Source organism: Meleagris gallopavo, chromosome 3, assembly GCF_905368555.1.
Source record: "Meleagris gallopavo chromosome 3, MGAL_WU_HG_1.1, whole genome shotgun sequence".
In the NCBI taxonomy this organism is placed as follows: Eukaryota; Metazoa; Chordata; class Aves; order Galliformes; family Phasianidae; genus Meleagris; species Meleagris gallopavo.
In genome coordinates this window covers 72,545,510-72,562,541 of record NC_139406.1, presented here as the reverse complement: position 1 = coordinate 72,562,541, position 17,032 = coordinate 72,545,510, and the positions used below count along the sequence as shown (strand labels likewise).

The 17,032-nt window shown below is 40.1% G+C and overlaps 1 protein-coding gene across 4 annotated transcripts in view; it reads right to left on the bottom strand.

The window, feature by feature from the left end:
• MTDH (metadherin) overlaps nucleotides 1-13,698 on the bottom strand; it is a 32,847-nt gene extending 19,149 nt beyond the window's left edge. For 3 of the 4 annotated variants that reach the window (XM_019614371.3, XM_085221454.1, XM_085221456.1), the window contains exons 1-5: nucleotides 13,107-13,697; nucleotides 7,544-7,648; nucleotides 2,550-2,631; nucleotides 1,907-2,086; nucleotides 450-515 (exon numbers count right to left, since the gene is read on the bottom strand). In XM_019614371.3, coding sequence (XP_019469916.2) covers nucleotides 450-515; nucleotides 1,907-2,086; nucleotides 2,550-2,631; nucleotides 7,544-7,648; nucleotides 13,107-13,499 — 826 coding nt within the window. In that variant the 5' untranslated portion in view covers nucleotides 13,500-13,697. Of the gene's footprint in view, nucleotides 1-449; nucleotides 516-1,906; nucleotides 2,087-2,549; nucleotides 2,632-7,543; nucleotides 7,649-13,106 lie in introns of all 4 variants that reach the window. The other variant, XM_085221453.1, reaches the window with a different exon arrangement.
• Nucleotides 13,699-17,032: the final 3,334 nt, after the last annotated feature.

Here is a 17,032-nt window from a genome sequence, read left to right as displayed (position 1 = left end):
GGTGAATAATCCAAGCATGCATAACCTGCAATGAGTGTAAACTACCAAAATCAGGACTTATCTTTGAAATAAGTTAACATATATTAATTCTTTAAGTCAGTAACTCATTAACAGAAAAAAGTAAGTTTGAAAAACTAGCATGAGGGATTTTTAACCGAGCTTGAGAATAAGCTTTATTTTTCTGTAAGTAACAACGTGTGTAGCAGATAATCTGCGTGAAATTTCTAGGCAGTTTTTGTTTTAAACACCCCAATAGATGTAAGATCACTTTCCACACGTTAAGCACCACCTGCAACTTAGAAATATAACATCTGCAGAGCCAAAAAAGCCAGCTGTATAATAGAGTTCTAAATTAGTAACCATGCAACATCCTGGACTGACAGTTTGTTTTCACTTCCTTAAAACACATTTCCAGTTAATTAGGATGCCTAGCAACAAAAACCTTTTACCTTGTGGAACTGATGACTCCCCCTTTGAAGGTTTAGAGCTGCTAACTTGCACATGAAGAGAATCACCTGGATAAGAGGTAGGAGACAGAGCTAGAGTATGTTTCTGCAAAGACCAGCAAATATTCTGAGAGCGTTTATTATTGATATCTAAAGAAAACGCAAGTATCAGTACCTCAAAGTAAATGAAGCTATTTCCAGGGAACTCAAGAATAAAAATAATGCTCTATTTTTCATATTGTTGATTCTTATAGACAGATTAAACACTTAAAGGGCATAAAGGGCCTATACAGAGAGTAACTGCACATTTCAAAGAATTCTAGCTATAGCTTCCTTAAGAACGAGGAGCAGAAATCCAAAACAGAAGCTGCAAGTTTCCAACCAAGGGAAGCTCTAAGTACTTCAGAAACATAAAGCTATTTCTAACTTTTACCTCACCATGAGAACATAAGACATAACTGATTCTTTTCATATTGATCTGGCACAGTGATACCTCAGAACAGATGCACAAGGGGCTCTGTCTAAAGAGGTTACAATAGTCATGCACTGCCAGAAATACCTACAACTGGAGTTATTTGTTGAAGATGTTTGTACATAAATGGGTAATATAAGGAAAACTGGAGATAATTGATCCAGTTTTCAAAGAACAAGCTACTCAGTCAAGGTGCAAACAAGCATCTGTGAAAAGAAGCAAATAATTGAAGCATGGAATATATTGTTCCAAAGTACCAGACAGTAGCTAGGCTTGGTCTTCTTGTCACTTTGCTAGAACAACAAGTTTCATCTAATTAGAGAGCTAAGTGTATCAATGGGCTAAAAGTATGCCACAAAGCTAAACTATGTCTGTATTCTTTTAGCCTTTGCTCAGCTACAGCCAAATATGAGTTTCTATGCCTACATACTCTTTAAACCCATGCAACTTTCTGAAACAACAGCAGCCACAAAAGCCTCTATTTCCCTACTGAAATCTTAGCTTCCACAACTGACTACTGAGCTTCAGCCAGATGCCCCATTCTCAGTGCAGGTACTAATAAACTAGAAATTGAAACAAAAGTCTACATGTTAAGCAGTAAATGATCTGAGTAGAGAACTCATAGGCATAATCTTGTCACAAGGAAGTAATCAATAACTTGAGAAGTTGGTGCTGGCTGCAACAGTGCTGTGAGTGAGTTTAAAGCTTTCAGGATCATCAAGGTCAGAGCCAGTGGAGCACAAATATGGGAGTAAGGATGTATGGCCTGCCTCTGCCATTTACCCCAGAATGCCTTCCCTTGAGCTCTCCCACTTGAGTGGCTCAAAAAAAAAAAAAAAAAAAGATATTAAGATATTTTTGCACTCTGAAAACTAATCTTTACGTGGCTTGAAATAATCTTGAGTTACATCTCCAAATATACCAACTATACTTCCAACACAGTCACTATTTAAGCATTTCTTTTCTAGAAATCTCTAAACCATCATACCTTTATTTTTTCTGAGACCAACTGGAAGTGATGGTGGGGGTATGAGTTGTTCAATGGATACAGCAGCTGTGCTCTCTGTCCCTTGGAGATTTGATTCTCCTGAACCACCATCAGTCATCACCTTGTCTCGCTTGCGCTGCTGACGCTTTTCTCTGTTACTGATTTTCGTTTCCCAGGTTCCTAAAATGTTCCCCAAAGTGAAAACATCACAAAGTTAGAGAGAAAAAATTGACAAGTTTTACCTTGTTTCCTATCAAGCTGAAGACTGAAAACAGGTTCAGTTTAAAAAAAAAAAAACATCACAGATGTGGCAGTAAACTTCAGCATTAGTCTGAGAAAACAAATGACTGGCCAAAGGTAGGTGTTGTTCTGGATGTAATGCAATAAATCTGCTTCACAAAGCAAACATGGAAAAAAATGAGCTATTATTCGTGACTACTCTCAGTTTCTGTAAGTTTAACAACTTCAACTGCTTCACTAACAATTAAACTTGTTTCAAAGATCAGATTTCCATTAAGATCAGATTTAACATAATTCTGTAGGTATGACAAAATGAGTTTCACATTACTGAATCACAAGCAAGTAATTCTGAAGTAGCACAGAAGTTAAAATAAACCTAACTACTATATTTTGTGCTCAATACCTTCATCAGCTTCCTTTCCATCTAAACGTGATGCATCCGGAGCTGTTTTAGCATCTCCTTTTGATTTCTTTTTCTTCTTTGACTAGGAAAAGAAAAAAAGCATTATCTTAATTACTTAGTGAACACTTTAGCAATTTAGATTTTCAATTAAAACAAACAAACAAAAAAAAAAATCAGTAGAACACAGGCAAATTTGAATAGATTTTCCTTAAAACTTCCTGTGCACAGTTGAAAATGAGAAGTGTACTAAACAATACTGATTCCTAAACAAATTAAGATTGCCGAGGGACATGAAAGACTTGCACAGTATGCAAGTGTTAGGAGTAAGCACTTATTCTACAGAGTACAAATCCCAGTGGAAGAAACTAAGCTGGGAGAGTTCTAATCACAGAGGAATATGAACTGTTTGGCAGAAAGATTCCACTCTAGCAAAATCTGTATAGAGTTCTATGTGAAGAATAAAAGAATCATAGAATTGCTCAGGTTGCAAAAGACTTAAAGATCATCAAGTCCAACCACAACCTGACCATACTACCCTACCTCTAACAACCCTCTGCTAAATCATGTCCCTGAGCACCACATCCAAATGATTTTTAAACACATCCAGGGATGGTGACTCAACCACCTCCCTGGGGAGCCTGTTCCAGTGCTTAACAACCCTTTCTGTAAAGAAGCATTTCCTGATATCCAACCTAAACTTACCCTGACATAACTTGAGGCCATTTCCCCTCATCCTGTCACCTGTCACCAGTGAGAAGAGACCAACCCTGCTCTTGCTGTAAGAACCTTTCAGGTATTGGAAGAGAGCAATGAGGTCTCCCCTCAGCCTCTTTTCCCCAGACTGAACAGCCCCAGTTCCTTCAATCACTAAAGAATGCCAGTGACATCTTTAAAAAAAGTTAAGAATTCCAGCATGGAAAATGACTTCAAAATTGCAACTATGTCTGCAGCCCATACAATATACATACAGTTTGTTTGTTTATATTAAGTTTTCTACTGTCGTTGCTTCTTGGTACACAGACAGAAGTAAATGAATAGGAACCGAGATGACAACCTTCGCCAATAGTTTTGGTGCAACAGGTAGTAATACACAATGTTAAAAAGACAATTTTGAAGGGGGAAAAAGAAAAATGACACAAGAATCAGGAGAGAGTATAATATAGAAAAGCCCTGGAGTTTAATCTTTTGATAAGCTAAAGTGATGACAAAATGACTTGCCTGCCTTCTTGGAAAGAAAAGACAATGCTGAAAAGCTTTTCAATCCAGTGAAGAACTACTAGATAAATCTGAATGAATAAAAAAAATGCAAGTTGTTAAAGAGAGAAGGCTATTTACTCAAATTAAGCTCCAGCTCTCACTGTTTCACATTTTTGTATGAATATATTAACAGTATTCCCAGCATACCAGTGTCTTTCTGGACATTCAGAGCAAGCCTAATGACTGGGCAAAGGCTAATTGCCTGCTTTTCACTTGAGTTCAGACCACACAATTTGCAAGTCTTTGATATACTCTTTTTGAATATCTATTTCTCTAGGATTGCTAACAACCAAGTTAACACCACAGTTGCAGTAGATACCTCATGGCTCCAATATGCTATGTCGTGTACATGCCTTTGAGTTGCATGCTCCAAAACAATCATAGAGCTTCAACATTAGTACTGAAAGCAGCACAGCTTGTTGATGCAGCTCCGCAGCTAATAAAAACACCACTGGTTGTGTGCAGTACTGTATCAACATACCTGTAGCATCTACAGAAGTGACCAGAGCAGTGACTAACTCCCTGCTTACTGCATAATATGCATAAAACAGAATTATCTTCCAAGTTCGCTCAGCAGACTACATTTACCCACATACTGGCTATTTAGCTTCTGAAATCTCCAAAAAAGTAGGGCCAGTTTCAAAAGCAATTTGGGAAGAAGTGGTTCCAAAAACATGAATAACCCAGATTATCTGCCAGAGCACCTTCCAAGTAAAGAAGGGAAAATGACAGTAGACAACATGAAAAACTATTATGACTTGCTTCTTTCAACTTAATTTGAAAGGAGATTGGTGACTTTGTCACACATTTTATTTTCCATTCTCAGCTACATTAAGATTGGAAGTTGAGTGATGTCCACAAAGCCATCATTGCTCATCTGTCCTTTGACTCTAAGGGAACACCTCAGAAGACATCACAAGTCTTTCAGATAGCTGTTTAAGATGATTGCTTCTCTAAGTTATAACTGCAGTTTCTTAAATAACTTGATTTTACAGAGAAACAAATTTTACACTTCTCATGAAAATCCAATGTTTTGTAGTTTTGAAAGCAAGGTTTGTTTTTCAAAAAGTCAGTAATTTAAATATTGAAAAGATACTTGCTTTTTTAGCCTCAGTCACTACAGCTGAATCTCTGAAGCTAGAACTATAATTAGGTACCACTTACTCATCACCTGCAAAACTGAGTGCTGTAACAGTCATTATTATCTTGGTTACAAATTGACTGCCAAAGGTTAAAGACATTAAATGTTTTTGAGCAAACGAGCCAATCATTTTGCAGAAACCCTATTCATTCAAAGTGTCAGCTTCTGCAACACAGAAAGCTGCCAGTGTTGGGTCTGCCACCAGCCAAAAAGAACATGAGGAACTTGGCAGGCTGGCCAAAACTTAGGTCTGTAAAACAAATGCTCCCACCCCAACCCCACAACCCACAAGAACAAACTATAGAAAAATAAGCCTTTCTTCTTCATTCCCAATGGACTGTTTATTTCTAGTATTCAAGACAAGGCAGTTTTGTGTACTGGCAAACAGAACAGGCAGTGAAGTTCTAAGATCTTACAGTCTCATCAGAAAATATTTTTTGACTCTTTTTAAGTTCCACATACTAAAAACTAAAGAACTCTGTACCAGAAAGTCACTAAAATGGAAAAAAGGGAAGAAACTATTCAGTGTTGTAACGATGAACCGTATGAAACAACCACAACTGAGCCATCATCCAAAGCTTCCCCTCCTCGCAAAGCAGAACAAGAAGTGGCATCTATTGTGAAAAAACATGCATGAAACTCACAACGCTGAAACAGCTAAGAAATACTGAAACAAGTGAAGTGCTGTTTTTCACCAAAAGCATATATTAAAGCACAGCAGTAACAAAAAAAAAATCATACCCTTCAGGTCACAGATCATATATACATATATATTCACATATATCTACGTACACGCACTGCTTAAATCCCAGCCATCAACTTATACCACCCACCTAAAGCCATACAAAGAAAGAACATCTACACACAGGACCCCCAACACTCTCCTTAGCAGGCATATAATGTTACAAACACAACAGATGCCCCAAGAGGCTTAACCAAATAATTAGATATCTGTAAAATTACATGTAGCTTACAGCAAGTTCTTGGGGCTGTTTTTAACTGAAGGGCAAGAATCAATTCCTGAGGCAAATATGCTTTTCCAGGCTTCCCCAAAGAGCTATGAAAACCTAATCTGGGGAAGGAGCATAAGAATCTATGTACTGACTTCACAGAGCTGCAGCTTCAATTTAACACTTCAAAATTCACATTACTATGCTGGCAATTTTACGGTAAGGCTCAAGTTGAGTATTTAAACACCTTACCTACTGGGAAAGCCACTTAAGATAAGTGAAAGTTAAGAATATAAATGCAGTTACTCCTTTAGGATCCCATTTTGTTCTGCCCTTGAAAAAAAACCCACAAAGTCAATCTGATATGTGACTCATGGAGAAGAAAAAGAAGTGTGCTGCATGAAATTTTAAGGCAAAGCCATTTCAGAGAAGCCTGTTTGCAATGATGAAAGCTTTCAGAGCTCTAGAGCCAACTGACACAATACAGTTCACTCACAGGTACAGCTGTGCTTTAGCCAACATACTAACTGCAAAAAAAAAAAGGTAAGTCAAGCAACTTAATTAGAGCTTGAGTGAGCTAAGCCTCATTACAATAACTAACTACTGTTTTCTGACTGCTTGAGCATACTAATTTCTCTTACCTATACTCCTCAGTGCAGGCAAAACAAATGCATTTTTAAAGAAAATAATTCTATTAATTTATGCTTAAATATATCAAATTATTTGAGTTACATTACTTTGTCAAAATATGTGTATACATATATTTTTTTAAATGGTGATTTTTTTTTTTAATCAGTCCTAATAGGACAGAATACAAAGAAAATCAACAACCTTTACCAGATTAGAATAAAACTGATAGTCCAGTCTTCACTGCAGCACAAGCCAGGATACCTATTATGCATCTTTAGAAATCCATGCCAGAAGGAAAATTTCACATACAATGTTATCAAAAAGAACCAAAATAAAGTTTTTGGTCAGAGACCTACCATAAATCTACCTATGTTGCCTAGAAGAGAGAGTGTTTGTGATAAAGCTACAAGAGATTGGTCCTTAGGGGGAAAAAAACAAAAAAACCAAACATTTAGTACAGTTACCTTCCATGTAAAACTAAGGACTGCTTGGAAAAAGATGTTCTAACACAGCTGCTCAATTTGCATAACAAAAAGCTCGAACTAGACTTCAAAGTCTTTATTTGTCACCAGAAATTAAGATCTCTAAACACTAGTGGATACATCTGACAAAAGAAGCGAGCAAGCACACGGTCTCAATCCTTTCAATAGTAGTCCCTCCATTGTTGTGCCACTTAACAATACTATCATTACACTGTATCTCCACAGAAGCCAGCAATGATTAAACAAACTTAATTTCTCTAGGTTTAACATTTTCAAATTGCTAACAACGTTATCAGTGTTCAGTATAGGGGTTTGTTTTGCTTGATGCACACGATTCACGATAAGGCACGATCTCAGAAGTTAAGAAAATACTGTTAGTTCTTTCCAACACATTAGATTAGTGCTCTTCATAGTAAGATACATGTCCCCTTGCTCATATATAAGCAGTAGGAATTCCAATCACAAGCAGAGTTACGTGATATTGAAGTGATGTGCATTAAACTTCCACGTTTTCATTTCAAATCCATAACTGACCTTTTCATTCTTCTTTTCTGCATCCAAGGGCTGCCTTGTATTTTCCTTACGGACGGGCTGTATCACTTCATCCTCAGATACATCAAGGAAAGACCGTCCATTAGGCTGCGTAAACAAGAAGTGTAGATAATAATAAAACTGGAGAAAGCAGAAGCAGCAAAGCTTGAGCAACGTAATTACTGAAACACAACTATTTGTTGACTGAAAAGTACCTGTGAGCACAGGGAATTTTTGGATAAGGACTCGAAGTACTCACAGCAATTGCACATTTACCAAATGTACAAATGAGAATGGAAACAAAACAGAAGTTCCCTCATTTTATCTCCGTTCTCACAGGAATTACTAATCAAAATGCAAATTTCAAGAAGTTACTAGCTTTCAGAACAGCTACATCTGCATGTGTTACAAATTAAGTCATTAAATGAACATATTTAGCACTTTGTGGTAGTTCAGGAATGAGCTTGAATTTTTCTAAATTACTCCTAGCTTGAACAAATTTCTGCACTTTATTCTCCAAATCTGTGCATAACCCTCACTTCCTTCACAAGTTCAACTTCATAGAACAGACATTAGAAGTTAAACATGCTGCACGAACAAAGGCTACCCCCATTGTTCTGTTCAGACAGTCAGACTTCGTTAGCCTACCATTTTCCCCTCACATAGTAATAAAGGGAAGGAAACTGGCATGTATTACCTTCCAAAAGTTTCCACGATAATGAAGTTAAACTCTGCACAGCCATTAGTCTGATCATCACCTTTGGCAGGAAAAGCAAATGCTTTAGCTTGCACACTCCCTACGCAGAAATACAGTAATCCAAAGTAATGTTAACACAAATCTAAGGGTGGTGTTACTGAGCTTGCAGAGTTGAAAGAATCTAAAGTATTATTCTGTTAGACACTAACCTAATTGGGTGAAAATCAATTATCAAAGGTATTAATTGATACTGTGTGTACACAAGTTTCTTGTTGTTCATAATGATTTCTGCATCAAACTTTCACTCTAATTTAGCATGATAAGCACAAATAACTACTTCACAGTTGCTTTACTGTCTGGGGCAAAAACGTTTCCTGTGTAAAAGATCAATTCAAAAGAAGCTTAGATAAATCCAAGTATTATCATTATTTTGTTTATTAAAAAACATGAGCTACCTTAACTCTGCATTACACCACTCCCCACTTTAACTGCAATTATGTCCTGCCATGCTATATTATGCTTACAGAGCACCCTTGGCACACTCTCACCAGAGTATATCATAGTATTGCTTACTGTAGCCAGCTAGCATGCCAGCTTGTTATTTTGTACCTATTAATAGAAATTGAAAGATCAGGTCACTCAACTCCTCCTTTGCAATAACCTGCCTTAAATTAGACTTTTTATATCTAACTTACAACAAATCCCTCAGCATTCTGAAAATGAAAGACATTTTCTAGATCTACATCTCAGAACCATCTAGAAGTTCCTCCCACAAAGCTCCCAGAACAAGGCACCACAGAGATACCAAGGAGTTGACGCTCAATCTTGGAAAATAACCCATTGCCATTATGAGTTGTTGAACCTGATTTCCTCTAGATGCCACACAGCTATGCTGTTGGTGGCAGGATGCCTTTTAATCAATGGCAATCCCCACGATGTTTCAAGTCGCAAACTGCAGGAAGAATGTGGGTTATTCAGTGGTGTCTCTAGAGACTAGAGCTGCCACATCTGCTCTCAGAATTGCTTCAGAGATGTTCACAGCCCACTGACTTCTTTTAGTTCTGCACAGGGCTTCGCTTCTTAGGTATAACATACATACCTTCAGCGTGAAAATCACTTTCTTTATCAAAATTTCAATGTAAGTTTTAATGCTCCCTTTCGAAAATAAACAGCCATTTCTCAGAAGAAATAAACTAATTCATCCCCATTAAGAAACCTCCAGAAAAACTCACCCGCTTAAAACCACTGACCACTTAAAACACTGTTCGATCATCTGATCACGTAAACAGCAGCCATCACAAGTAAGTTCTAAAATCCGTACTCTCACGCACTTCTCCCTGACTATTTGTAATATTTGCCTTCTCGGTGGAAGCTTTCCACATTTTATTCCTGCCCACAGATGAATCATAGACTTTTAAGCAAAATTCATGTGACCATTTTTGGATATAACAGTAGCAGAAGCTTCTCCATAGTATTCAAGGGCATTTCTTTTAAAAGCAACAACAGCCTAAAAGGCAAAGCTTAAGACTTCAAAGTAATATGTACCCAACTTTCATCAACAGTATTAACTCATCCAAGTGCTGCAATTTATTATATGTCATCTTCTTTTGTCTGATTCAAACAGCTACAGGAAGATGCGAAATAATGTCAGAGCAGAAATGATGCTGCCTATAATATTCATTTCCAAACAAAATTCTGAACTTAAAACTCCACTGTTTAAATAAACCTTTTTCATCCCACATTCCCTATAGAGGGTGTTAAGATAATCCAGAAGTAGAATAAAGGTATTGCTGAGATTGAGTGCTACAATAAAAAAAGTGTTCTTTCTATACAGTACAGTGCTACGGATACCTCAGTTTCACACTTAAGCAAGGAGAAGTGAAATTACTAGCATTTTGAGTTTTACAGGGCCTTATTAGTCCTTAGTTACACATTATAGAGCTATGCCTACCTGCAGTATTTTCGGCCAATGAAAGAATCCATTTACCACTATTTTCTATAAGCTTTTCTTAAGAAAGACATGAAGCAATTTTCCCTTGAAGCACCAGACAATCCTACAGCCTCACTCCTCCTGCAATCTGACAGGCACAACACGCGAGTATCAGTTGAAAGTATGAAAAAGTCTTTATGTGGCATATTTCTAGGAGCAAAAAGCGTAGTCTGAGAAGTTCTTTCAAGGAGGCCAAATAGAAAGCTTTCGCAAATGAATGCCAGTGCCTGTACTGAAAGTAAGCACTAGCATGTAGCCTTTACTGTACAGGTACACTTCAACCTATAAGAAATACATTGATAGTTTGGTATTTTTCTGCACACATAAAGAGATTTTTTTTTATTTTTATTTCTTACAAGCTATAGCAGAAAACAGAAGAGGATTATTCTTAAGTTTCTATGGCGTCTTCAGATTGTAAAGATACCACCTAAGAACGGATTCCACCCTTCTCTGCTGAAGGTTTAAGAAATATTAATGAACGCTAAACCATTCCAGCTTCATTTTATCTCAGTCTATCCACAGCAAGTAAACAAACAGAACCCCAATACTGCTGCTGCAACCAGGCAACTCAGCACTACTGAACTAAATTTATTTTACTAACAATATCAGTTAGATTGTACAGTACCCGTAAAGGAGCTGAATAGAGCTAAACTCGTGAAACAAAGCAGTGATATTCCTCTTTGGAAAGGCTACAGCAAAGAATGTTTCTGAGCCTGACTGACGAGAGTTACACATCACTGTCATACAATGAGCTCAGTAACTCTACATTAAAGTAACCCTACAGCTTTTAATTAGACATCTGGACTGTGCTTTTTAATGCTGCAGACCAGTTGCTCTTAGCTTTCTGTAATACCTGTAATGGAAATCTAGACTCTGGTATGGCAAGCCCTCTGGTAAATCTACTGATAATAGGCTTACTCTTTTTCCTCCACGGACCTCATCGCCAGCAGTAGAGTATAGAAAAATACAGCATGAAAACCAACATGCAGCCTTTGGTAGGAATTTTTGTTCCATTTTTAAATTCACAAAGTTCTCCTGGAAGTTCTCCATTGTGAAACTAAGTCAGAAAACACTGAGACATGCAAACACCGGTCGGTCCCTGTGAATTTATGTTGGGTAATGAGCACAAGGCAGGCCTATTTAACTTCACTGCTATTAGAAACTTATTTGCACTGTAGTTAATGATTTAGGTTATGCATTTTATTTTGTTGGGAAAGTTGTTGTTTCTCCCCCTCCTCCCCATTTTTGCACGGAAATAATGGTTACAGAGTACTATGAAAATAACTTTCAAGATCGTGAGAATATAGAATGACAGCTTCACAGCTAAAAAACATTTTTACTCTTTTTTAACTGTAAAGTTGTTTGCTCTCAATTAGCCACAGTTTTTACTATTTTGCCTGAGAAAACCAAGCCTGAAACAATACAAGTATTTATATTCACTAAAAATGTCAGTTGAGTTTACATACAAAGCTTGCTTTCATGAAGCCCTATACAGCAGGGCACTGTCAAGTTAATGGTGTATTTCTTCACTGTCTACTGTTGAGAAATTTCTCAGCCTCCCCAATCATGACTTGCAAGAGATTGCATTTTAGTTCCAGAATAAAAACAGAATAAGCAAAATGTGGATTATTTCTGAGAGCAGACACTATTTTCAAGAAAGTAAAACAGATCTCTTCACCTTTCAGGAGGCTGAAAAGTGCTGTATCTTTAATATGTCTTCTCCAAAATGGAGACCTAGTAACATTTGAAAAACTCTGAATCATAGTGCTTCTTCTTCTCGGTGCTCTGCATTTAACCTCCTGCAACTTGCACAAACAGCTCCAGCAAGTTTTAGTAGTTCACTGCTCAAAGACATCTTGGTGATGCATGGAGACTTTTGCACTGTTCACAAGAAGACAAAGCTAAAATATCTTTAAAACAAAAACAAAAACAAAAACAACCAAACAAAACAACCAAAAACTTCTCAAGCCTCAGTATTGCCACAGAATCAAACAAGATTACAAATTCCTCTTGTACCTCCTTTTTCCAGTCATAGGCAAATAATTCAGATTTTACAGTGCAAAATATGAGACATGGTTGTAACAGGCAGGGGACATCTGCCGCACTTTCATTCCTATAATCCATTTGGACATAAATAGGATTACAAACATACCAACAAAATAAAAGCTATTGAAGCAATTCCTTCAAGTCCCTAACCTATGATTGCCATGAGCCTGAAAAGGATAGCTGATAATTTCTATAATCTATTAATTTTGTCACGAAAACACTGTCAAAGACACAAGGCTCCCTCAGCACATATTGAGAATTAAAAAAAAAAAAAGACAGGAACGATCTGTTTTTAAGGGGCTGCTCAGAGAGATTTCCTTATTAAAGGAGATGATCCTTACTATAACAACTAAGTCAGACATATTCCCACCGAGGGAAGCTCACTGCCAGACCGACGTTAAGGCGTTCTGTTGAAAAGACGCCACAAAACGCCTTCAAGTTTGAATCACTGCAGCATTTAAGAGGCTCGTAAAGCCGCCGTCTGTACCTGCCCGGGCTGCACTTCCTGCCTTGAAATTAAATCAGAACGAGGTCTCCGCTGCCAGTTCCCAACCCAGCAAGCCTTGAGATTAATGGCGATTAAAAAAGAGAGAGAAATATAAATACTGCTTTCGCGTAATTCGTAGAACCATCAGAACGCTTCGAGAAAGCAGCGCTGCATTCCTCACTCACTACCAACACGGCATTCTCGCGCCTCGCTGCCGCTCCGGGCTCCCGAAGCAGCGCCGTGCCACAAACCCCACACGCAGGCGATGCCAGCCGGGCTCACGGCCCCCAGCCCCGCGGCCAGGAGCAGCATTGCGAACCGGTCCCCAGAGCCCGCAGCCCCTCACCCTCGCCGCTTTCTCCTGCAGCTTCTTCTTGTTCCTCTTCTTCTGCTCGTCGCCTTTCAGCAGCCCCGGTCCCGGCCCCGCCGCTCTGCCCGGGCCCCCGCCGGCCGTCAGGGCCGTCGCCTCGTCGCCCTTCCTCTCAGCCGCGCTCCGCGCCGCCTTCTTGCGGAGCCCTCCTCCGCAGGCCGCGGCCAGGAGCAGCCCCAGCAGCGCCAGCCCCAGCGCGGCCGGGAGCGCCAAGGCGAGCCAGGTGGGCAGGCCCTGGGGGTCGAGGCCCAGCTCCAGGCCCAGCTCGGCGCGCAGCAGGCCCAGGCCGCCCGACAGCACGTCCCGCACCCGGGCCGCCGTCAGCTCGGCCTGCTGGGCCGCCGCCTCCTGCCAGCCGCCCGCGGCCATCGCGGCCCCTCGCCCCGCGGAGGTCCGAAGCGGGAGCGCTGCGGAGGGAGAGCTCAGGCCGAGCGCATCGCGGCCCCGAGAGAGCCGCCCGGAGGAGACGCGCGGAGCCTACGCGGTACGCGGCCGCCTCCGCTCCGAAGGCGCCCGGTCTCCTCCTCTTCCTCCTCCCCGCCCTCCAGCCTGCGCCAACGTCACCGCCCCGCCGGCCGCCTGCCGCAGCGCAACGCCGCCATCCCCGCCCCTCAGCTGCCGCCCTCCTTCTGCTCCTCCTCGTCTCCGCCCCGCCCTGCCCACGGTGGAGGCGTTGCAGGTCGGCGGGCGTTCTCGACGTGGCAGCCGGCGGGAGGGGGCCGTGACCTCCCTGCCTAGCGAGCGGCGGGGCTGCTTCCCTGCTCGTGCTTCCCCGCCTTTAATTCACTTCGCCTGCAACACATCTCGGGTGTCGCGGTACACAGAATGCTGGTTTGCGTCTGCTCTCGCCACTCCCTGTTCTCAGCCTGTAGATCTTACGGGTTTTGTTTTTATGGCTCCAAACAGTATAACCTTCTTGGGCCTGTGAGGCCAGAGAAGGCCTCAGGGCTCTACAACTCCCGAAATTGAGTCACCAGCCTCGTGGGAGCACCTCTGGCTCAGAGCTCAGCGTATCCCACATGCTGTGTGCACATCAGCACGTAAGGGCAGGTCCCAGTGGCGAATGGAGAGCACCAAAGCAGCTGAGTGCAACCTCAGTGCCATGGAGATCGGCTGCCCAGAAAGGTTGTGCATTCTTCTTCTCTGGAGACATTCACGACCCACCTACCTGTGCAAGCTGGTCTAGGGAGCCTGCTTTGCAGGGGGTTGGATTGGATGATCTTTAGAGGTCCCTTCCAGCCTTTACAATTCTGTGATCCTGTGATTCTATGGGACGGGCAGGTGGATATCACTTCATATCAGGCTTGCACTACAGCCTTCTCTGGTACAGAAAACGTTTTCAAAGATGTCACCAAAAAAAAAAAAAAAAAAAAAAAAAAAAAGATGTTATTTTGAAATATTTCAGCAAGGTAATATGACAACAAAGATGTTTTCTAAGAGCCATGTTTCCTTAGAGCTCATCTCCCACAGCTGGCTTAATAGATGGAATTAAATGTTGAGCTTTATGTAAGTACAGCTGAATGAAAGGCAATGGGAGGTTTTTGTGTTGGAAGGAAATCTCCAGATTCGTTTCCCCATGCACATTAAAGGTGGACTTTAAAAAACATGTCCTCCAATGTGTGTCCTTTTTTTCAGAAATCTGGTCTCACAGTGTCCAAGGTTCCTGCACGGGACAGAGCACCTCCCCGATGAGGACAGGCTGGGAAAGCTGGGGCTCTTCAGCCTGGAGAAGAGAAGGGTCTGAGGAGGCCTTATTGCAGCTTTCCAGTAACTGAAGGGTCCTACAGGAAAGCTGGGAGGGACTTTTTATAAGGGCAGGTAGTGACAGGATGAGGGGAAAACTGAAAAAAACTGAAAGAGGGTAGATTTAGACTAGATACTAGGAAAAAATTCTTTACTGTGAGGGTGGTGAGACATTGGAACAGGTTGCCCCAGTGAGGCTGTGGATGCCCCTTCCTGGAAGTATTCAAGGCCAGGCTGGATGGGGCTGTGAGCAACCAGGTCTGGAGTGTCCCTGCCTATAGCAGGAAGTTGGAACTAAATGATCTTAAAAGTCCCTTCCAACTCAAACCATTCTACGATTCTGTGAAAATTATTAGTTAGATAGACACTGATCTGTATTGCAGGATTATGGATGTGAACCCTGGCATGGTTGGCTTCATGAGAACTACTGCTTGGCCTTCTGCAGTGGGCACTGCTGGAAAATAATGGCATGCTCCATCTTTTCTGTGTGCTACTTTGCTTACAGAGAGTACTGGTCTCTTGAAGTCTGGTAGAAAATTATCCATATTGCAATGAAGATGTAACAGGATACTTGAAATACAAAATGAAATAAAATTTGCTTAAACAGCAGAGTGATAGATCATACTGGTTTTGTATGCTGATAATTTTATTTGTAAAGTCAGTATATTTTTCATATACAAGTATTTATATAATTTTAAATCCCTTATTTTTTAGCAGAGTGCTCTTAAAATGCTCTTAAGTTTAAGTTAAGTTTACTAATAGACATTTATATTCTAGAATATTAGTTAAAAGCCGTTATACTTTGTTTTCTCTGCTTTTGTGCTTCTTTCCATGCTTTTACATTTCAGCATAGACTATGCACTTGTTTTGGAAAGCTATTATAGTACAGAATGTTGCACAACTCAGCCACCTTAATTTGCCAAATAAATTCATATTCTGTTAGTAGTTTGTTTCTGATGTTGCCCTACATAACTAGAACTGGCAGAATAACAATCATGTCGAATCATAGAATTTATCTGAAGGTGGAAGAGACCCATAAGGAGCATTGACTCCAGCTTCTGACTCCACACAGGACCACCCAAAAATCAGAGCATCACTCAGGTAAAATGTTTTTAAAGCCACGAATCATAGGACGTAGATTTTGTATGTTTTCTCTTTACATAGGCAGGGAAACACTGCGGGAGCCTTCAAAGTACAGGTGATAAAGACCGACCAAGTTTTTAAATGCGGCCCCGTGGCACCACCGAGTGGCAGCACCGTGAATAGCAGTGCAGTCTTACGTTGGCGTAGAGCAGGTAGCAGACTCCCTGTGAACATAACCTATTTCAGTTTGCTTGGTATGATGAAACAAAATAATCTAAAGATAACAATCTTTTTATTCTGAACTAATGTGATACATTAGCAGGTAGACGTGAAACTTGTAGCAGACTGAAATATTTTGAAGGAAATTTTGGTGATATTAAAAGTGGAAACACACATACTGCTCTGACTGTGAAAACCAAAGAAAGGAAACTAAAGGATAAGTTCTATTTCATACCAATTTCTATACTAACAGCAGATTAATATTAATCTTAAATCCATTTCTTAATGGATTTGACCGAACCTACCCCAAGGATTCTTTCCAGCAGTGCTGAATATAAAACATTTCTCATATCGTTCTTCAAAGAATCAGAGCAAAACAACATTGAGCAACACATTACAAGACAGAATATAATGAAAAAAACCAGAAAGAATAAAGATAAAACTTAATCTTTTTTTTTTTTTTTTTTTTTTTTTTGTAATCTCTCTTCTGCCTGTAAATGTTCCTTGTTTTACCACAACTGTTATTGGACATTGCCTACATAACGCCTTTCCATGGCTCTAAGCATTAAAGGAAAATGGTTATTACAAAATTTAAACTAGCAGAAAAGTTTTATGGAGGAGTTCACAGAAGATGTGCAAAAAATATTTAAATCTCAGTACCTGTTCTTTGATGTGGTGTGTAGAAAAACTACTGTACCCTATGGAGTGCCCAATACATGGAAAAATCTAAGGATTTCTTTATCCTGAAGCAAGGAAACGTTTTCCAATCCAACAACCATTATCCTTGGCAATGTTAATAAATAACCATAAAAGGGTTGGGCAGTCTGCATACAGAGTTCTACCCAGGGAAATTACTC